This window comes from Salvelinus alpinus, chromosome 28 (assembly GCF_045679555.1).
Source record: "Salvelinus alpinus chromosome 28, SLU_Salpinus.1, whole genome shotgun sequence".
Taxonomy (NCBI): domain Eukaryota; kingdom Metazoa; phylum Chordata; class Actinopteri; order Salmoniformes; family Salmonidae; genus Salvelinus; species Salvelinus alpinus.
The window spans coordinates 26924340-26946663 of record NC_092113.1 but is presented as its reverse complement, the minus strand read 5'-3'; the positions used below and the strand labels follow the sequence as shown (position 1 = coordinate 26946663).

Genomic DNA, 22324 nt, shown 5'->3' with positions numbered 1-22324 from the left:
AATAACTACGTAAAAAATGTATGAACGCGTTAAATTATAATGCGACGTGCAGTCGTATTCAGGTCCTGATTGGTCAACAAGCTTATTTGACACGTCAAATAATGTTATTTGACATTTGATGTGTATTTATTATTATAATATTTTGACACGCAAAGACCCAAACGGTGTTTTGTACAGTAGTGGCTTCCAATCTGCTTGCTTCTAACAAATTCTTAAGAGAAAAATATTTTGTTGACCACTAAAAGTGGGGTTAGGCCTACACTGAAAAGTACACAGACAAATATCACAATGAGTAATGCCATTATTATTTTAGAGCACATGTTTTTATTTCATAAGGAAAGAGAAGGGAAGAAAATGTAGATCGTCAAGTAATTCAACTCCACTTGTATGGTGAAGCCAATGCATGAATATGCATGATCAAAACAAAAAAATATTTTTAAAAATTGGTTGAACATTAAACTCCCAAAACACGAACACTTGCCATCAGGCCTGTATTACAATACAATATGTTCTGATTCCCACTCAGGTTTAAAATACACATTTTACTAGGTCTAGATTTGGCCTAGGCATAAGCCATATGCTTGACAACAAAAATTATAATAAAACATTCAATTCTGTAAGCTTACTGCACAGGCAAAGAGGTGAGAGAGTGAATTAATTTACTTTTAATTAAAAAAAATAACACTCGGCAACTATCACTTTACCGTCAATCTACCGGCATATGTATTCTGCAACGCTTTTAACATTGAGGGTTGGTTCTGAACTTTGTCATTTCGTGAATGTTACACTATTTGCTCCGGAAGTACTTGGTTGTTATGATGAATGAAACAATTATGGCTCCAGTGAAGTCTACATAACACAATTATCACTTGATATTGATAAGCTATTTGGGGCACAGTGTACATATACACATTTGGTAAACGATTGATTTATTAATTTCCATTGATTTTGAGAATGGGATTCTTAGGAGTTGTATCCAAGTTGTAGCGCTGTAGCTCGCAACTAACGGTTACTAGCTAGTTAGCTAGCCAACAGTTGCTTGAAAGCCGCACTTGCTGGGCCGATACAGCTAGCTAGCTAACTAGTTTGTCCTATTTCCATTGCATTTGAATATAATGAACACTGTACTATTGCAATCCAGTGCTAGCAATATTGTTACCTAGCTCACGAATCCAGCAGACCAACAACAATAGCCCTGACGACCTACCTATTATGCTTAGTGAGTGTAGGTATAACTAGCTAGTTAGCTAGGAGGTGACCGACAGGCATGCTGACAGGGCCAGTTTAGCTGTAACACCAAGAGGCCATTGGTGTTGTAATAAGAATGCTATCAAAGATAATTCATAACCTATAGTTAACTGGCTCATACAGTTAGTATATATGCCAAGATGCAAGCCTGAACAACATGCACCCATTTTATTTTTTAGGTCAGCTGTCCTCATGATGAACTTTGACGGTCTGGACCCAGGGATGGGTGAATACGCACCCGCCCTCCATGGGAGTCTAGAGCCAGGTATGGAGCCCTCAATGGACCCACGGCTCAATCCTGTCTTGTTGCAAGGTGTGGAGCTCAATCCAGATGGTCTTACCGTGGCCGTACCCGAGTCTGTGCACATGATGGAAGGGATGTTCTCAGAACTCCACAGTGTGCATGCAGAAGTGGGCGTTCCTGTCACAGCAACTCACTTTGACCTGCAAGAGGAGCTGCTCTGGATGGGGAACCACAGGGTAAGAGACAAATTATTATGCCAGAATATAGGGTATTACTGTGTTAGGTTCTAATTATCAAAGTAAGAACTCGACAGACACTATGAAAGCTTAAACCAAGTTTATTCTTCCCAAAGGATCGAACAGCTGAACCAACAAAAGACATATTCACACAAGCACTGATATTTAACCCTTTCTCCTATGCTGAGTCTCCTACACATCTGAACAGCCAATGCATCTCTGTTGCTAGACAGAACCTTAGTGATACCTGTTCTTCCCCACTTCATCTGACTTGACCTCTGCCCCAAAGTGCTCACTCCTCTTATCAGTGCTGCCACAAGTGATCATTTTCCCTGTACTCAGCACATTCCAAACTTAATTGCACCCACCATATACCTTCCTCCTACAGATAACCATTAACTTCTGGTATAAACCCTCTCTATACCATAGCACTCAATATTTCAATAGGATACCTGATAATTAACCCTATTTGAAGTTTTAGGAGTCAGAACCCAGAATCCATCAACTGGTACTTGGAACATGAAGTGCGTCCACAAATGTTTGTTTGGTTTCAGCTGCCACTTTTTGTGTACATTTGCAATATGGGCTATTCAGCAAAAATTTTCTACCATACAGACTTGTTTCCCCACTCTCTTTTTCCATAGGGGCATGGAATGTCCTTCTTTGGTCCCACAATGGGTCGCTACTCTTCTTTCCAGGCGCACTCAACTGATGATATTCGTCAGATTCAGAGCATGGAGACGGGGGTTCTGTTTCTCTCTAAGAGTAATCTCAAGTGCCAAACTCGTGGAGGCCTTGTCATGTTCGACTACCTGTGAGTTGAATTCAAATGATAATTCACATTATTGTGGTTTTCTTACTGATTTATTTATCTTTTTATTTAAGCTTTATTTAACTTGGCCAGTCAGTTAAGAACAAATTCTTATTTACAATGATGGCCTACCAGAAGGCAAAAGGCCTCCTGCGGGACAGGGGCTGGGATAAAATAAATAAAATAAAAAATAGGACAAAACACACATCACGACAAGAAAGGTTGCAAGATCGAATCCCCGAGCTGACAAGGTAAAACAATCTGTCGTTCTGCCCCTGAACAAGGCAGTTAACCCACTGTTCCTAGGCCGTCATTGAAAAAAAGATTTTGTTCTTAACTGACTTGCCTAGTTAAATAAAGGTTAAAAAAAAAATTGGTAGCAGCACAAAACATGGTACAAACATTATTGTGCACAGACAACAGCACAAAGGGCAAGAGGGTAGAGACAACAATACATCACTCAAAGTCGCCACAGCTGGCAGTAAGAGTGTCCATGATTGAGTCTTTGAATGAAGAGATGGAGATAAAATGGTCCAGTTTGAGTGTTTTTTTAGTTGGGGAACATTTCTTTTAAATGTTTTATGCAAACCATACACCCATGTTAACTTAGGTTCAAAGGTGAGTGCTGAAAGGATGCTTACAAAAATCAACATTTAGTTGAAACATGTTATAGTTTCAAATCAGTTTGAATGTGCATCTTGAATACTGTACAGTATAATGTAATTGTCATAATGAATTCATGTGTGTATTTTAGAATGGAGGAGGGAGCTGACATGCATAGTCTGCTTATGACAGAAAACAACGCAATGCTCATGGGTGGACTACAGAATTATGTGCTTGAATTTGACCTTAATACTGTGCAGCAGACACAAAAGGTATTGCATGACACCAGCATGTGAAAATATAGGCCTAACTCTAAGGATGCAATACATTTTTGGCCTATAGGCTCTTAAAAATAAGTGATTCAATAGGTAAATAATTGTACATATTGTGATCTTTCCTTCCTATGCCTAGTTTACGGTCGAGGCTCCAGGGGTAGCTATCATGCGGCAGTCCAATCGTTTCTTATTCTGTGGGAACACATCTGGGAAGGTAAGGACAACAAGAGAGGCCCAAGGCCACTCATGTTTCTCAGTGTTTGGAAGATGTTACTAGTTATATTTTTTACATCCTTAACCATTCGTATATATCTCACCTTCTTGCCTTCCACACAACCAGGTGTCGCTTTGTGACCTGCGCACCTTCAAGCTAGAACATGAGTTTGATGCCTTCTCCGGTAGCCTGTCAGACTTTGATGTCCATGGCAACCTCCTGGCTGCGTGTGGGTTCTCCAGTCGAGGAATGAACGAACTAGCGTGTGACCGCTTCCTCATGGTGTTTGACCTGCGCATGATGCGCGCTGTGACACCACTCCAGGTGCACGTGGACCCCCTCTTCTTGCGCTTCATCCCTACGTACACGGCACGCCTGGCCATCATCTCACAGACCGGTATTGATCAAATGGAGAATGTGTTTGTTGTGCAGCCTGCTAGCTGTATTTATCAGAGAATGCAGAAAATAAGACTGACTTTCTTTTCCCTCCATCCCCAGGACAGTGTCAATTCTGTGAACCCACTGGGCTAGCCAACCTGGCTGATGTCTTCCATGTCAACACCGTTGGCCAGTTGCTCATGAGCTTCGACGTGTCCTCCAGCAAGCAGGCTTTGGCCTTTGGGGACTCTGGGGGAGGTGTGCACCTTTGGTCAGACGCCCCAGAGGTCTCCTACAACGGTTATTCACGGGAGACCGAATTTGCTCTGCCCTGTCTGGTGGACTCCTTGCCTCAGCTGGACTGGAGCCATGACCTGTTGCCCTTGTCCCTCATCCCCATGCCCTTTACCAGCTCAGAGCCACTACTGTCAGACTGGGTCACCACACAGGCCACTCCCAGCCCTAGGTAGGTAACACATTGTTTTAAGACAAGTTTTGTGACCTTTTGGGGACTTTGATCTGCTGAAGTAGGCTATGTGGTGAATTCACTGCTTCTTGAGTTGGGGTAACACCAACCTCTCTTCAAAATGTCCCTTCACAAGGAGGGCAGTGCTCTCTGGCTTTTGATAGATGTCTTGTGCCCGAAGGATGACTAAGTTAAAGTAAGTATCAAAATATTTCTCACATTTTTTCTTTCCAGACGAGCACCCCCAGTGGACCCAGAGATCCTGCGTACGATGAAGACTGTCGGGTTCATTGGTTACGCCCCCAATCCTCAAACCCGTCCCCGGAACCAGGTACGTCAATCATCCACAAATTCCGTGTCTCAAATTCAGTTTCTCAGAAAGAGTTGGGTTCTGAACTATGCTTGGCTTGTATAAACATCCTCTCCTGTTTGCTGTGTTTCAGGTTCCTTACAAGATCAAGGAGGTGGAGCTGGACTTTGACAACTACAATCAGGGGGTTCCTGAGTCTCCTATTGGTCGAGATGAAGAACCACACCTCTACATGGTGCCCAAAAAATACAGGAAGGTGTGTCCCTTACTTATTACATTGTTATCTACTTGTAAATGTGAAATGTGTGGTTCAACAGTATGGGATTTGTGTTATGTGGGATTTGTGTTATCAATGTGGTTTTGAGATTAGCTTGTTGTGTCAATGATAAGAGCTTACATCTTTGATTGTTTTGTGCCCATCAGGTCACCATCAAATACTCCAAACTTGGGCTGGAAGACTTTGACTTCAAACATTACAACAGGACCCTGTTTGCTGGCCTGGAACCTCACATTCCCAATGCTTACTGTAACTGTATGATCCAGGTGAGAATCGGAAATGTGTGGCGTTCATTTATATAGCGTAAATATACGGTTGATTTATCCATGTTTATTCGTATATTATTTCATTATTTGTTCCCATTTACAAATAACAGTGAGTATTTTCCCCCTGTGTGTCTGATTGGTTAGGTGTTGTATTTCCTGGAGCCAATCCGCTGCCTGGTCCAGAACCACCTGTGTCAGAAGGAGTTCTGTCTGGCGTGTGAGCTGGGCTTCCTCTTCCACATGCTAGATCTGTCACGAGGAGACCCCTGTCAGGTAGTCACCAATAGCCATGACACATCTCACTCTGTCCTATGGCCTATCTTTCTATCCCTACAAAATAACATATTCTTTGCATGATAGAGCACTAAAGCACTTTATTTTTTCAAAATAAAGACAGTTTGATGGAGTTGTAATAGAGTGGTAATAGACCACTGTAATAATGTGTATGTATGCACTGAACTGACTGACCATAATTAAACCGTCCTGCTGCCTACTCCCATTGCCATTCACTCATTGCAACCACTGTCTCCTCTCACAGGCCAGTAATTTCCTCAGAGCTTTCCGAACTATCCCGGAGGCGTCTGCCCTGGGTCTGATCCTGGCTGACTCTGATGAGCAGACGGGGAAGGCCAGGTTGGGCCGTCTCATCCAGAGCTGGAACCGCTTCATCCTCACCCAGCTCCACCAGGAGACCCAGGAGCAGGAGGGGCCACAGGCCTACCGAGGAGCCAGCAGCAGGTGACACTGATAATTTGCACACATTTTTACTGCACATTTGAACTTTTGTTTTAACGTTTTTACGCCCAAGCAATCAAAAAACTAACAGATATTCTTTAAAATGATTTGCGTTTATTACACTATCAATGATAGGAATTAAATCAGCTTGTGGATAACTAAATATTTCTTTAGTGTATACTAGAGCATCTGGTGTGTTTAGTGATGACTTTGGCTTCATTATTTTTCTCTTAATTTCTGTATTTTTATTTTTTACCCTTTTTTCTCCCCAATTGGTAGTTACAGTCTTGTCCCATCGCTGCAACTCCCGTACGGACTCGGGAGAGGCGAAGGTCGAGAGCCGTGCGTCCTCCGAAACACAACCAAGCCAAGCCGCACTGCTTCTTGACACAATGCCCGCTTAACTCGGAAGCCAGCCGCACCAATGTGTCGGAGGAAACAACGTACACCTGGCAACCGTGTCAGCATGCATTGCTCCCGGCCCGCCACAGGAGTCGCTAATGCGCGATGGGACAAGAACATCCCTGCCGGCCTAACCCGGACGACGCTGGGCCAATTGTGCGTCGCTCCATGGGTCTCCCGGTCGCGGCCGGCTGCGACAGAGCCTGGACTCGAACCAGGATCTCTAGTGGCACAGCTAGCACTACGATCCAGTGCCTTAGACCACTGCACCACTCTGGAGGCCCGCTTTTTCTCCTTTTGATGCTTTATTTGTTACAGTGTTCTGGGCTCCTCAGGAGAGTCTGTGATTGGAAGGCAGTTTGGGTGTGAGGTTGAGAACAGCAGCCTGTGTCGCTGTGGAAAGGAGACAGTACGCTCCTCTCTCACCTTGCTCTTCACCATGCACTACCCTGAGCAGAACTCACTTGGTAAGTTTTCCCCAAATTATCTTTACTCTGCCAACATTTGACTAGTATCAATGTTATTTGTATTTATTGATCATATATTGGTGTTTTAAATCCTATTCTGTTAGATAAGACGATAAAGGAGTACGACTTTGCTGAGATCCTGAAGAAGAGTATATGTCTGGAGCAGAGTACGCAGGCGTGGTGTGAGAACTGTGAAAAGTACCAGCCCACAGTAAGTGACCCTTGTTTAAAAATGGGTTGTTTATTTATTGTTTGAGTCGATTCTTTAATGTGTTTTATCCCCCTCTAACTGTCTATCTGTAGGTGCAGACTCGGAACATCCGCTGCCTTCCTGATGTACTGGTCATTAACTGTGAGGTGAACAGTGTCAAAGAGGCTGAGTTCTGGAAGGCTCAGGCAGAGGTAAGCCCCAAATTCCAATCCAAATCAAACTCATGATCAGTCAATTCGACCACTTGAGTATTTCCTCCTACAATGGCAAATTGAGAGCTTGGTTCTATCTGCATTTTTGTCATAATTGAGTTATTGACATAGCCTTGTACTGTTCAACGTTTTCTATCTATATAGTACTCTAAATCCAATTAATGTTGTTAAGTTCAAAAGAATACAAGATAAAAATTGCTGACACCATTGAAATCAATGAGGGTTCAGAACTTTATTAAAGCCAATTATCTCCAAATCATCTTTTTGCAGATGTAACTTTCTAATCTCAAGCTCTTGAAATGCTGAATGCAGACTGCTATTGATATTTACAATTACATGATGGCCATCTATTTGGTTTAGATATTAGCTATATTAGCACATTAGATATTTAGTACTTCAATTAGAACTCTTATCCCAATGAAGTTTGTTGTGTTTCCAGTGTCAATAATATTTTGGTACAAAGTTATTAGAATGAATCAACCTGTTCCTCTCTCCACAGTATGCTTTCATCAAGGCCAAGAAGAAAGAGGAAATGGAACCCCCTAAGCCCAAAGAACCTCCACAACCACATGAGTGGTGCTTAGAGTAAGGATGATAAAATATATATATTGATGGGAAAGCTTGTTAAAAAAATGAGCTGACATTTTGGTTTTTGAAATATTACCCTGCATCGGGTTAGCCTATTCTATGTCTATGGGCGACTAAGTGAAACATCTGTCAATGTGCCCTTGAGCAGGGCATTTAACCCGAATTGCTCCTGTAAGTTGCTCTGGATAAGAGCATCTGCTAAATGTCTAAAATGTCATGTAAATGTAAAGACAATTCAGGAAGTAAACTGAAATTCAAATTTTTCTCATTGCATTTTTGACGACCTTCATGTTGTTTAGGGAGGAGCTGGTCAATACGGAGGGCCTGACCTTTGACACCAGAGTGGAGGATCTACGTCACATCTGGATCCCTCTCACTCTGAAGATGTCCATCAGCAAAAGCCAGGGCCTGGAGATGAGCAGCTGGCCAGAGGGAGAGGAGGTGAAAGACACAGAAGGGCCAATAACTACTTCACATTCACAGGCTCACTCACTAAAACATTTTTCAAGACTTCCATGATTTTTCCATTTTGCTCTTTGTTTTTGTTTTGCCGTACTGGTTTCATAGTTTGATTGAATGATCTGTATTAGTATGTCTGTTGTTGAAATGACAACACTTTTATCAATATTTTAGCTGAGCTCCACTGAGGAGGCTGAAGGAGCGTCTCTCTATGACTTGGTGGTTACTGTTCCTCATGTACTGGACGCTCGCACCGGAGGCAACTTGGTAGCACACATCAAAGTGGGAGAGACATATCACATCAGAAAAGAGGTGAGTGGATGGATAGATCTATTATAGACAAAGTAAGAACATCAACGGAAAGAAAGAAATAATCTCACTACAATACATTTGAATCGAAAGTTAGCCAAATTAGATAAGATTTTGCTACCATGGAAAGGACAACACCTGTCCATTTGTGGAGAAATCACCCTGGTTAATTCTTTAGTCATATCCCAGTTTGCCCATTTACTTATGGGCCTGCCTATACCTAACGACTTGTTTTTTAAATGAAATGAGCAAAACATATTCCACTTTATTTGGAACGGCAAGCCAGACAAAATTAAAACGGGCCTATTTATATAATGAATACAGTGCGTTCGGAAAGTATTCAGACCCCTTGACTTTTTCTACATTTTGCTATGTTACAGCCTTATTCTAAAATTGATTCAAAAAAGAAATCCTCATCAATCTACACACAATACCCCATAATGAGAAAGTGAAAACAGGTTTTTAGAAAAACAGAAATACCATATTTACATAAGTATTCAGAACCTTTGCTATGAGACTCAAAATTGAGCTCAGCTGCATCCTGTTTCCATTGATTATCCTTGAGATGTTTCTACAACTTGATTAGAGTACAGCTGTGGTAAATTCAATGGATTGGACATGATTTGGAAAGGCACACACCTGTCTTTATAAGGTCCCACAGTTGAAAAAAACAACAACCAAGCCATGAGGTCGAAGGAATTGCCCGTAGAGCACCGAGACAGGATTGTGTCAAAGCACAGATCTGGTGAAGGGTATGAAAACATTTCTGCAGCATTGAAGGTCCCCAAAAACACAGTGGCCTCCATCATTCTTAAATGGAAGAAGTTTGGAACCACCAAGACTCTTCCTAGAGCTGGCCGTCCGGCCAAACTGGGCAATCGGGGGAGAATGGCCTTGGTCAAGGAGTTAACCAAGAACCTGATGGTCACTCTGACAGAGCTGCAGAGTTCCTCTATGGAGATGAGAGAACCTTCCAGAAGGACAACCATCTATGCAGCACTCCACCAATCAGGCCTATATGGTAGAGTGGCCAGACGGAAGCCACTCCTCATTAAAAGGCATATGACAGCCCGCTTGAAGTTTGCCAAAAGGCATCTAAAGACTTTCAGACCATGAGAAACAAGATTCTCTGGTCTGATGAAACCAAGATTGAACTCTTTGGCCTGAATACCAAGTGTCACATCTGGAGGAAATATGGCACCATCTCTACGGTGAAGCATTGTGTTGGCAGCATCATGCTTTGGGGATGTTTTTCAGAGGCAGTGACTGGGACACTACTCAGGATCGAGGGAAAGATTAACAGAGCAAGGTACATAGAGATCCTTGATAAAAACCTGCTCCAGAGTGCTCAGGACCTCAGACTGGGGCGAAGGTTCACCTTCCAACAGGACAACGACCCTAAGCACATAGCCAAGACAACGCAGGAGTGGCTTCGGTACAAGTCTATGGGTGCCCCAGCCAGAGCCCGGACTTGAACCCGATCGAACATCTCTGGAAAGACCTGAAAATAGCTGTGCAGTGACACTCCCCATCCAACCTGACAGAGCTTGAGAGAATCTGCAGAGAAGAATCAATCAATCAAATGTATTTGTTAAGCCCTTCTTACATCAGCTGATGTCACAAAGTGCTGTACAGAAACCCAGCCTAAAACCCCAAACATCAAGCAATGCAGGTGTAGAAGCACGGTGGCTAGGACAAACTCCCTAGAGAGGCCAGAACCTAGGAAGAAACCTAGAGAGGAACCAGGCTATGAGGGGTGGCCAGTCCTCTTCTGGCTGTGCCGGGTGGAGATTATAACAGAACATGGCCAAGATGTTCAAATGTTCATAGATGACCAGCAGGGTCAAATAATAATAATCACAATGGTTGTCGAGGGTGCGACAGGTCAGCACCTCACTAGTAAATGTCAGTTGGCTTTTCATAGCCGATCATTCAGAGTATTTCTACCACTCCTGCTGTCTCTAGAGAGTTGAAAACAGCAGGTCTGGGACAGGTAGCATGTCCGGTGAACAGGTCAGGCTTCCATAGCCACATGCAGAACAGTTGAAACTGGAGCAGCAGCATGGCCAGGTGGACTGGGGACAGCAAGGAGTCATCAGGCCAGGTTGTGAGGCATGGTCCTAGGTCTCAGGTCCTCAGAGAGAGAAAGAATGAAAGAAAGAGAGAAAAAGAGAGAGCATACTTAAATTCACACAGGACACCAGATAAGACAGGAGAAATAGTCCAGATATAACAGACTGACCCTGGCCCCCCGACACATAAACTACTGCAGCATAAATACTTGAGGCTGAGACAGGAGGGGTCGGGAGACACTGTGGCCCCGTCCGACGATACCGGACAGGGCCAAACAGGCAGGATATAACCCCAATGTGAGAAAGAGAGAAACTCCCCAAATACAGATGTGCCAAGCTTGTAGCGTCATAACCAAGAAGACTTGAGGCTGTAATCGCTGCCAAAAGGTGCTTCAACAAAGTACTGAGTTAAGGGTCTGAATATTTATGTAAGTGAGATATCAAAAAATTATATACATTTGCAAAAATTTCTAAAAACCTGTTTTTGCTTTGTCATTATTGGGTATTGTGTGTAGATAGATGAGTAAAAAAACTATTTAATCCAACTTTACTTAAATCTGATGTCTCACCCCGTGTTCAAGAATTGCTTTTTTTCCTTCATTCAGATTACAACCTCTCACTTTCGGTTATTTGAAAATGAAATAATCTCCAAAATATCACTATTTTTAAAACAAGCTATAGAAAGCTGGTTGCAATTTCAGTTTAACCTCAAATATACTAATTGATAAAAATTTAAATAAAAATTGGAAAAAGTGTTTAAAAATGGTATAATCAGGGGCCTCCCGAGTGGCACACAATTGGTCCAGCGTCGTCCAGGTTCGGGGAGGGTTTGGCCCGGGGGGGCTTCATTTGGCTCATCGCGCTCTAGCGATTCCTTGTGGCGGGCCAGGCCCCTGCATGATGACTTCGGTCAACAGTTCAACGGTGTTTCCTCCGACACATTGGTGCGGCTGGCTTCCGGGTTAAGCGTGTGGGTGTTAAGAAGCGCGGCTTGGCGGGTCATGTTTCGGAGGACGCATGACTCGACCTTCGCCTCTCCCAAGCTCGTTGGGTAGTTGCAGCGATGAGACAAGATTGTAATTGGATCGCAATTGGATATCACAAAATTGTGGAGAAAAAGGGGGTAAAATTTCACACACAAAAAAAAGTATAATCTTTGTAAATGATATCCTAAATAGGACTTGTGGAGTTGTGTCACACATGCAGTTAACAAAAATATATGGAAATGTCTGCGCTATGCAAAATTACAACCAACTGATCGTAGCATTACTGCAAAAATGGAGGAGATAAGTGAAAAGGGGAGAAGGTAAGGAACTTGACAGTTGGTCCTGAATTTAAGACCAAAATTGTCTAAAGAAAATTTCATTTAAGGACCAAAAAATTGACAGCTGCGCCATACAGGTTGCAAAATAGTTGGGAGGAGATTTTTTATGTACCGATTCCATGGCACATGGTTTATGAACTGATACACAAAACGACGCCGGATTCAAAATTTCAAGTTTTAATTAAAATTATTATACAAAATTCTTGCAACCAATAGATATATATAGACCAATTATATACAGTGGGGAGAACAAGTATTTGATACACTGACGATTTTGCAGGTTTTCGTACTTACAAAGCATGTAGAGGTCTGTCATTTTTTTATCATAGGTACACTTCAACTGTGACTTCAACATTTTAGAAATCAAAACTGGATAGTCTACAGTGATAAGATGTGAGGGGTTGAAGTTTGGCTGAAGGCTGGGACTAAAAACAAACAATAGTTAACTAATGTAAAATATACTGTCCATGAAATGTATGTAGTATGTAAAAGCTGGAAGTGGAAGCATAAGTATTGTTGTGCATTAGTTTACTAGGGTTAGGGGAAAATAATAAAGAAGGAAATATATTTCAATGGAAATTATGTAGACAATTACATTGATAAAAGCCACAATCTATCTGTATTAAAATAAAAAAGGAGAATGAAATGCTAAAAGTGCTAAAAACAATATTTTGAAAATCTTATTTGACTAACTTCTTTTTGTTGATATTGCGGTGTAAGGGGGTAACACATCAGCAGTGGTATCTATTCAATGACTTCCTGATTGAGCCAATTGACAAGGTAATCTTTGGTGACTCACTGAATCAACATATCAAATATCTTATCAATAAATGAGCTCTTATCAATTCCTCAAATATAACTATGTGTTTGTATTTTGTTTTTGTTCATGTGTCTCAGGCTGAAGCAGCACAGTTTGATGTGAACTGGAAGCTTCCAGCCATCCTGTATTACGCCAAGAGAAACTACCACTCCAAATACGACCTACGCAGTAAGCCATCCACTCATTGTCAGTTACAGTTTCTTCATTTATCTGATCAGGGTCAACATGACCGTGGATTGCCATGCATTATACATACAGGATTACATTTAAATCATATAAAATAAATAAGGTAATTTCAGCAGTAGATATTTGCTTTAGTGCATGCCACTCCACAACATAACCTTGACATCCTCTGTGAAGATGTGGGATGGTTGTGGTACTGTGTATGACTGCACTCATTACCTGTTTAAGAACATGCCCACCCCGACACTTGATGCCCGTCTGTCTTCCCCAGTTAAGAACCCCATTGAGGCCAGTGTGCTGTTGACAGAGGCATCGCTGGCGCGGAAGCAGAGGAAGAGCCACGCCACGTTCATCCCCCTCATGGTCAGTGAGATGCCCCAGGCCGGAGACCTCGTGGGACTGGACGCTGAGTTTGTCACCCTCAACCAGGTCAGTCTGGCAGGTGTGATTGCTAGGTTTAGAGTATACAGTGCATTCGGAAAGTATTCAGGCCCCTTGACTTTTTCCACATTTAGTTATGTTACAGCCTTACTCTAAAACAGATTAAATCGTTTTTTTTAGGGATGCACGATATATTGGTGAGCATATCGGAATCGGACGATATTAGCTAAAAATGCCAACATCAAAGCTGACGTGCATACCTATATAATGTAAGTAGATGACGTAACGACGCCACGAAAAATACAGCGCTACACAGAACAAAAGCAGAAAAATACTAAGCACACACTTCCAAGAACTAAACAAGTTCAAGTCGAGCAGTCATTTGAAAGAGTAAGAAAATTTCAGCGAGACAACTCAAAGGTGAAAACCTTTAACGCCAAGATAATGGAATTCATTGCTCTTGACAATCAACCATCTTCTGTCATGGATGATGTTGGCTTTCGCCGACTGGTCGAGCCCCGGTACACACTATTTTTCAGATTTTCCTTGAAATATTACATACACGGCTGGACAAGATGGAAACGGACACAGTGACAGTGGTCACTGAGGAAGAGGCCACGGACAGACAGAGCTGAAACTTCACTGCTTGACATGTATGATGAAATCCTGGTTGAGAATGAAACGACTGAACAAATGAACAACGAAACAGCACAGCAAGTAAGTGAAAGAAATAGGTTTTGATTATGTTTTACTGGTAATGGGGACATACGTAAATGCCAACAAAATTACTCTTTGGTCAGTGTGGCGTGTTTGTGTGTGTAACCTTTATTTAACTGGGCAAGTCAGTTAAGAACAAATTCTTATTTACAATGACGGCCTACCCCGGCCAAACCCGGACGACGCTGGGCCAATTGTGTGCCGCACTATGGGACTCCCAATCACGGCCGGATGTGATACAGCCTAGATTTGAACCAGGGACTGTAGTGATGCCTCTTGCACTGAGATGCAGTGCCTTAGACCGCTGCGTCCAAGTGTGTGTGTGTTAACTATTTAACTGTATTAGAATGCTTAAAAGGCTGAATTTTTTTTTAAATATCGGTTATCGTTATCGTTTTTTTGGCAAGGAAAATATTGGATGTCGGTATCGGCCAAAAATGTAATATCGGTGCATCCCTCGTTTTTTCCCTCATCAATCTACACACAATACCCCATGATGACAGATCAAAAACAGGTTTGTAGAATTTTTTGCAAATGTATTAAAAATACAAAACTGAAATATCACATTTACATAAGTATTCAGACCCTTTACTCAGTACTTTGTTGAAGCACCTTTGGCAGCGATTACAGCCTCGAGATTTCTTGGGTATGATGCTACAAGCTTGGCACAACTGTAGTTGGGGAGTTTCTCCCATTTTTCTCTGCAGATCCTTTCAAGCTCTGTCAGGTTCTGACTGAGCTCAATTGTCATGAAACGCATATACAGTGATTACTTTTTTGTCTCTTTCATACAAACTTTGAGAAATAACGAGGAGCGCCCACAATGTGTTTGTGTGGGGAAGTGCTTAGTAATGAGTATCTCAAAACAAACAAATTAATAAAACAACACGTCCTGACCAAACATCCAGGCAAAACATGACGGTTAACCCAGGGAATTATTTCAGAACAGGGCAGAATGCTTTAAGAAACAGTGCTTCGAAAGTGGAAAAGTAAGTCAACTAAAAGGCATTGTTGTAATTTTATAACAGGTGATGATAAACAGAAATAATGGAGTACTATCTCTCATTGTAGTAGATGTGAGTTTATCTTTCAAACAATCCCCAGGCCTTGTAACGTTACACAGCTAATAACTAACGTTAGCCAAAGCAAGCTAACTAGCTACTGATAAGAAACAGTACAGATGAAGATGGAAAATTCAGGCCTACTGTACATTTTACTGTAGAAATGATTGTTTAAAACAAGTTTAGGTTGGAACTGTTGCAAGTAATACGTTTTATTCTGAACTGGAATAAACTGATTGAAGCAAGATGCTTTTTGAGACGAACACAGTTCTGGGTTGCTCATCTTCAGCAGGAAGCAGTCTCCTGCCTGACTGAGAAAGCAGTAGATGTTCAGATCCAGTTTGGCACCACATACCTATGCAAGTCAGGGTTCTCAAGTACAGAAACAGTGTCAATGCTGAGCATCACCTCAGTGTTGCACTGTCAAAAGGTTTAAGAACCCCTGCTCAAGGATATTCAGAGACTTCATCTTTCCCTCGATCCTGACTAGTCTCCCAGTCCCTGCCGCTGAAAAACATCCCCACAGCATGATGCTGCCACCATCATGCTTCACTGTAGCGATGGTGCCAGGTTTCCTCCAGACGTGACGCTTGGCATTCAGGCCAAAGAGTTCAATCTTGGTTTCATCAGACCAGAGAATCTTGTTTCTCATGGTCTGAGAGTCCTTTAGGTGCCTTTTGGCAAACTCCAAGCGGGCTGTCATGTGCCTTTTACTGAGGGGCTTCCGTCTGGACACTACCATAAAGGCCTGATTGGTGGAGTGCTGCAGAGATGGTTGTTCTCTCATCTACACAGAGGAGCTCAGGAGCTCTGTCAGAATGACCATCGGGTTCTTGGTCACCTCCCTGACCAAGGCCCTTCTCCACCGATTGTTCAGTTTGGCTGGGCGAGTCATGGTGGTTGCAGACTTCTTCCATTTAAGAAAGTTTGAGGCCACTGTGTTCTTGGGGACCTTCAATGCTGCCCCTTTGTACCCCTCCCCAGATCTGTGCCTTGAAAACACTCCTGTCTTAGAGCTCTACGAACAATTCCTTTGTCCTCATGGCTTGGTTTTTGCTCTGCCATGCACTGTCAACTGTGGGACCTTATATAGACAGGTTTGTGCCTTTCCAAATCATGTCGAATCAATTGAATGTACCACAGGTAGCAAAGGGTCTGAATAGTTATGAAAATAAGGTATTTCTGTAAAATAAAAATATATTTGCAAAAATGTATAAAACCCTGTTTTCGCTTTGTCATTATGGGGTATTGTCTGTAGATACATTAGGAATTGATTTTATACGTTTTAGAATAAGGTTGTAACGTAACAATGTGGAAAATGTCAAGGGGTCTGAATATTTTCAGAATGTACTGTAAGTCAGAGTATGCTAGGTCAACAATGTATCTGGGTAGAAGGTTCCTTTAGGTACAGATCCGGGATCAGTTTGGTGTATTAGGTGTATAATAGGGGCAGCATAGCAATGAGGATAATAATTAACAACAGTGATACATCAGGGAGCTCTGCTTGGAGATCCACTCTTTAAATTCCCCCTTATGGACCGGATACTGTCTTTATATAGGAGGAGGCAGAGCTACGCAGCGACGGCACCAAGTCCACCATTAAGCCTAGTCAGATGTCTGTGGCACGGATCACCTGCGTGCGTGGTCAGGGTCCCAACGAGGGAGTACCGTTCATCGATGACTACATCTCTACTCAGGAGCAGGTAATGCAGCCCCTCTCGCCCTGGCAATAATAATGACTACTTTAACAGGATGGATGGATGTCCAGATAATTATTGCTATGCAGTAAAATCTGATGTGACAGCTTCCTAACAAAGCGACCTAGATTTAACTAATCTTAGTTCTTAAAGTTTATTCTTCCTCACTGTTTTGCTGGTGCAGGTGGTGGACTATCTGACCCAGTACTCAGGCATCAAACCAGGGGACCTGGATGCTAAGATTTCCTCTAAGCACTTGACCACTCTGAAGTCAACATACCTGAAGCTGCGCTTCCTCATTGACACCGGAGTGCGCTTTGTTGGCCATGGTTTACAGAAGGACTTCCGGGTTATAAATTTGCTGGTAAGTTTGTATACTTAATTTACCTGATTTTTAAATGGACCCAATTTTACCTGTGTTTCTATACCCCTGGCTGCAGTTTTAGTAAAGATTATGGGCCGGTTTCCCGGAGACAGATCAAGCCTAGTCCTGGACTAAAAGCATGCTCAATGGGGAATCTGCTTTGAAAAATGGCTGTTTAGTCTAGGACTAATATGTGTCCATATATGTGTCCAGGAAATCAGCCCTATAGGTTAGCTAGATTAACAGTAGACGGGGTCATTTCAATGGAGGGAGTGTGGGAGCTCATCTCTGTTTTGATGTACATTGCTCAGGTGCTGAAGGATCAGGTAGTTGACACAGTCTATCTGTTCCATATGCCTCGTAAGAGGATGATCTCTCTGCGCTTCCTCGCCTGGTACTTTCTGGGTAAGAGCTTATACTCCTCAACCACTGTTTTGGTCATATAGAAATTACCACTTAGTCTGACATTTTCCAAATTAATCCATGTAACAACCAAATTGTGTGAAATGGCAAACTTCTACTTGCTTCTCCAGACCTTAACATCCAAGGTGAGACCCATGACAGTATTGAGGACGCACGGACTGCCCTTGCTCTGTACAGGAAGTACCTGGAACTGAGTCGTGGAGGAGGGAACGACGAAGTCCGCAAAGTTCTGAAGGGACTCTATGAGAAAGGCCGCAAGCTAGACTGGAAAGTCCCTGACTGTGACACAGGAGATGGTCAAGGTAGCCCAAAAAGTATGAAACTGGCATTGCATTAGAGGGTGTAATGTTGGTGGGATCTGGATATTATTGGGGCTAACTAAACTTTATTTTTATTAGCAGTATACGGGATCTATCAATCCGCGTTGATTGAATGTAGTCCCCTCAGTACAGTCTTCCCCTCAGTGAAGGGTCTGTGAAGAGAGCCTGAAGACATTCCTGCCAAACTGATTTAATCATGGTGTTTAATCATTTCAATCAGCCTTTTATTTTTTATTGTTAAAACCAGTACTCACAAGGTATTGACTCCCATAAAGTATGAAACTGGACAAGTTATCGACAAGAGCAGAATGCTGAAAGTGGTTGTGTCAGTGTCCCAACTTTCCACATAATCTTGCTTGCCTGTACAGTACCCTGATTTGACTCAGCCATTTACATTATTTGAAAAAGAACTGAACAGTTTTGATCTTCTCCAAAACAGAAGTCAAAACAATTTCTACTTTCATTTAGTATTTTTCTTTAGGTTTGTAAAGAGTGTTCGTCATTATGCTGTACATTATGCTGCTTACATGGGCAAATAATGTTAAAATTGTGATAAACTTTTTATAGTTATTTAAAAATAAAAGCTTAATACAGTACACTGAATTGTATATTTATATTTTCTTCCAAATTCACATTTTATGATAAAGTGGGAGATGGACATTTAGCTTAAAAGCTAGAATCCTCAGTTGCTACATCCACTTATACATTAATGATATATACCCATTGATTCTTGAAGAATATAACTTATAAATATGAATATAAATATGCTTCATGAACTTATTTCAACTGTCATACCCCAGCAGAACCAAAAATATAAGGGTGTTTGACACCAATGTTTTTAAACAATGTGAAATGTAAACAAACACTATATAGCCTCAAAACATGGTTAAAACGATGATTTTGATATCATTGATGAGTCCTTGCATCCACAGCCCTGTCTGAATTTGAGAGGGGTTACATTTCTCCAGACCCATTGCTTTTTACCAAAACAGAGGCGGGGTAACCCATGTTTCACTTTGAGGGATAATTATCCCATATATTGAAGTGTAGTGCGACATTGTGTGACGGCACGCGTTTATAGCACCCTCTGCTGACCATACTTGGAAATGTTTGCTTCTGTAATTCCAGGTGAGACGGGTGTAATCATTCATCTTGAATAGGTCAACGCAGGCTACTTCCAGTCTGTTTGTCTGACCATAATAAACCATTGAAAAGTTTTCCAGCAAAACAAAAACTCTTTCTTGGCCTAATTTTGCAATGTCCAATACGTTTTTGTTAGCTACCCTACATTTGTGCAGGAACGACGGGAGGTAGGCTATTTACTTTTGCAGCTTTTGAAAAAGTATTTCTGGAGCAAGTAAAAAATGAGATTTTATTGGTTAACGTTGCACAGAGTTGCAATTTAAATGAGTAGACAATGGGTGAGCGTATTTCTAAATGTTAATATGGATTTGAATTAGGCCTAAAACGTGCTATTTGGGTTATTGGACGGGATCCTGCGATGACGACCACCCAACGTTTCATTAGCCGTGCGCTAAACCGTGCTGTTACGTCATCCGTGTCTCTATTGTGACGTATGAGATTAAGTGGTTTTCAATGTCAGACAATGGCTAATCATATGGTCATCATTTTCTACAAGACCGGTCATGAGGCGAAGTCGATCAGCAGACATTTTACCAGCCAGCCACCCTACTCAGTAGACCCCACCGTCTCGACAATTATGATCGGACAGAAGAACAAAGTAAATGCTGTGTTTCTCTACTCTAGAATATCCCATAGCCAAATATACAGTCCATAATAATGCCAATGGACTTTTCGACTGCAATCAATTTAGTCACCATAGGCCTATTAATGTTTTAGGATACGTTTAGCAGATTATGTCCTTATTAAGCCGCATACAGACAGTCCGCGAAAACGCAGCTGACTATTCGTTATCAAGTGAAAATATATTTCTCAAGCGGGAGAGAAAAATGACCAGCACGTGCGGTAGTAGTTGTGATCGGTAGCTAGCTGCGCCTTCGATGCCGCTGGGTGGGAGGCAAATCTGCCGCTGGCTTTTCATAGAAACCAATTGAGGGGGCTACGTTTTCTTTCGTTGTGTGTAGACCATTGCATGCTCAAAAAAAGGTGCTAGTTAATAGCCTACCAAAAAAGGGTTATTAATTTGCCCCTCCAGGTAGAACCAATAACGTGTTCTATCTGGGACTGAACTAGAATTGCATTATCTGATTACTATTTACATTTAGCAGAATGGCGTATCCATAATTAAACTTGAGGAGTTGAACCCTTTTGGAACCCTTTTTTCTAAACTGTAGTAGATAATTTATTTCACATATGCAATCCATTCTCTCTTCTCTTCATCTACAGCGTAATAGTCTAAGGCGTAGCAGCCGCCGTGCCATGCAGGTGAGGTTGCTGTATGCTAGCATGCTTTCCATGCAGTCTGTTAACATCTGTTACAACGATGCATCATACCATTAGGCCTATATTCAGCTGAGACCCAACTATACTGAAGATTCTACATAGAGGATGCTTTTAAGTCCATGGCAGGATAATATTTATTTTTGTTAGTATAAATCCCAAATGGCACTCTATTCCTTATTTAGTGCACTACTTTTGACCAGGCAATAGGGGAATAGGGTGCCATTTGGGACATATTATGTTATTTAATAAGGGTACAGGAAATACAATTATGTTCACAGGCCACGTTGACCTACCCTGAGGTGATCGTTCGGAGTGTGGAGATGACATCGGTCAGTAGGAGAGACATCTCCTCTTCGATCAGCAACAACACCTACAACCGATACTTGCTGGAGAAACAACAGAAGATAGGTTTGAAACACTTAGAAGTTGGTAGCTCTTAAGACTCGTACCCATATATGGGTTGAAAATGGCTGATTTGAGCACTGATAATCGCCTAAATTGGAACGCAGTGGCTATTCAGTAAAATGCTATAAATTATGTCAGCGCTCAGGCTGGCTCTAAGCTTCACAGCGCTGAATGGATTTTGACTGACAAACTTTCTGAACCGCATGCAACAAAGTTACCCCCATCCCTCCCGCTAATTGTGCAACGTTTGCACCTTTTTCGTTGTCTGAGTGAGGGAAATGCTGTAAATTAAGAGGGCTCGATGTATTTTGAAAGATGAGAAGTTGAGGATTATAATAAATATTGCTTTGATGTCCTACAAGCAAGTCAAACAAGTCAAGAAGTCCAAATGTGCACTTCACATTTCCATATCATAAAACTCATGTCATATACAGTGTCAACGTTTATGATCACTATATTTGATGTAGTTACAAGATAACATGACGTCGTACCCTGGGTTGTTCTGAACAGAATGAGCCTATGTTTGTCTATTGTGGAGCCAATTTGCTGTGGAACACGTACCTGAATGCATGCATGACTCCTTTCAATGCGCATCAAAATGATGATCTGTTTCTCTGAATTGCCCTGTGAAAGCCTAACACTGTAAGATCGTATTTTATAACTTAGCTAGTCATGTTGCAATAGAACAAGCTTTCAAATGATGCCCACCTGACCCACGGGCTGTTTTTTTGATTGCGTAAACAACAACAGTAATCGTATGTTGGCGGGGATGCAAGGTTGTGTTCCAAACAAAACAACCACAAGTGTGTTTGCTCTAGTTCATTTGAGCGATAAAAGTGCATTGACATTACTTAAGAACTTTGCACTTTTTTTGAGAAGTGTGTGTCTGTCCACTTGGAGACACCAGTTAGTCCACACCAGTTAGTCCTCTCACTCAAACCCATTTTTTTGTCATGTTGCACCTACTCCACATTTTCCAGGAATATTCTTATCATGTTACTGAATGTAATTTTCAGATTTCGTTATCAACAAATGCAGCATAAAGTAAATATAAAACGCACATAAAATCAAAAGTCTTGTGTCAGGTGAACTGTTGTGTCCTCATCTTTGGTCCAAATTTTCCCTAAATCTGCAAACTGTTTCATTTCAATTGCTACCATGCTTATGCATATGCTTTTTAGATTTATTCTGTTAGAAATATTTCAATTTAGGCCTAAAGGCCAAGGGTTAAATAGGCAAATGGATTGTGTTTTTTTAGTTTGGGCGTCTTACACAACTATGAAACAGATTTTGTATAATACGGAAATACTCGAGTACCAGTTTGGTAAACTGAAAAAATATATAAAACGCAACATGTAAAGTGTTGGTGTCATGAGCTGAAATAAAAGATCCCAGAAATTTTCCATATGCACAAAGCTTATT

At 41.7% G+C, this 22324-nt stretch overlaps 2 protein-coding genes and 1 long non-coding RNA gene across 5 annotated transcripts in view; 2 read left to right on the top strand and 1 right to left on the bottom strand.

The window, feature by feature from the left end:
• Window positions 1-22324, bottom strand: part of LOC139557566 (uncharacterized) — a 182432-nt gene that overhangs the window by 67904 nt on the left and 92204 nt on the right. The window lies entirely within an intron of this gene.
• Window positions 789-18669, top strand: LOC139557563 (PAN2-PAN3 deadenylation complex catalytic subunit PAN2-like). Of its 3 annotated transcripts, XM_071372546.1 has the most exons (25): window positions 789-916; window positions 1428-1728; window positions 2373-2542; window positions 3294-3414; window positions 3554-3631; window positions 3758-4028; window positions 4130-4475; window positions 4710-4806; window positions 4919-5041; window positions 5209-5328; window positions 5473-5601; window positions 5867-6066; window positions 6784-6932; window positions 7037-7143; window positions 7236-7334; window positions 7855-7940; window positions 8243-8384; window positions 8577-8714; window positions 12828-12887; window positions 13005-13095; window positions 13382-13539; window positions 16829-16972; window positions 17151-17330; window positions 17642-17735; window positions 17864-18669. In XM_071372546.1, the coding sequence occupies exons 2-25, from the start codon at window positions 1441-1443 to the stop codon at window positions 18088-18090; spliced, it is 3618 nt and encodes a 1205-aa protein (XP_071228647.1). In that variant the 5' UTR covers window positions 789-916; window positions 1428-1440; the 3' UTR covers window positions 18091-18669. The 3 variants fall into 3 exon arrangements, 2 of the variants coding, with proteins under 2 accessions (XP_071228647.1, XP_071228648.1); XR_011671426.1 differs by lacking the exons at window positions 16829-16972; window positions 17151-17330; window positions 17642-17735; window positions 17864-18669 and adding exons at window positions 13672-13760; window positions 14031-14153; XM_071372547.1 differs by lacking the exons at window positions 16829-16972; window positions 17151-17330; window positions 17642-17735; window positions 17864-18669 and adding an exon at window positions 13672-14130.
• On the top strand, window positions 19623-22305 carry LOC139557562 (uncharacterized). The gene is made up of 3 exons (XR_011671425.1): window positions 19623-19814; window positions 20441-20479; window positions 20776-22305. It is a non-coding gene; the product is annotated as an uncharacterized lncRNA (long non-coding RNA).

Bases quoted from the DNA above. Each gene is read 5' to 3' on its own strand.
- LOC139557563 (XM_071372546.1), top strand. From the start codon at position 1,441: ATGATGAACTTTGACGGTCTGGACCCAGGGATGGGTGAATACGCACCC. The intron at 6,067-6,783 runs GTGACACTGATA...TATTTGTTACAG, and splicing joins TACCGAGGAGCCAGCAGCAG to TGTTCTGGGCTCCTCAGGAG. The intron at 13,096-13,381 runs GTAAGCCATCCA...TGTCTTCCCCAG, and splicing joins CTCCAAATACGACCTACGCA to TTAAGAACCCCATTGAGGCC.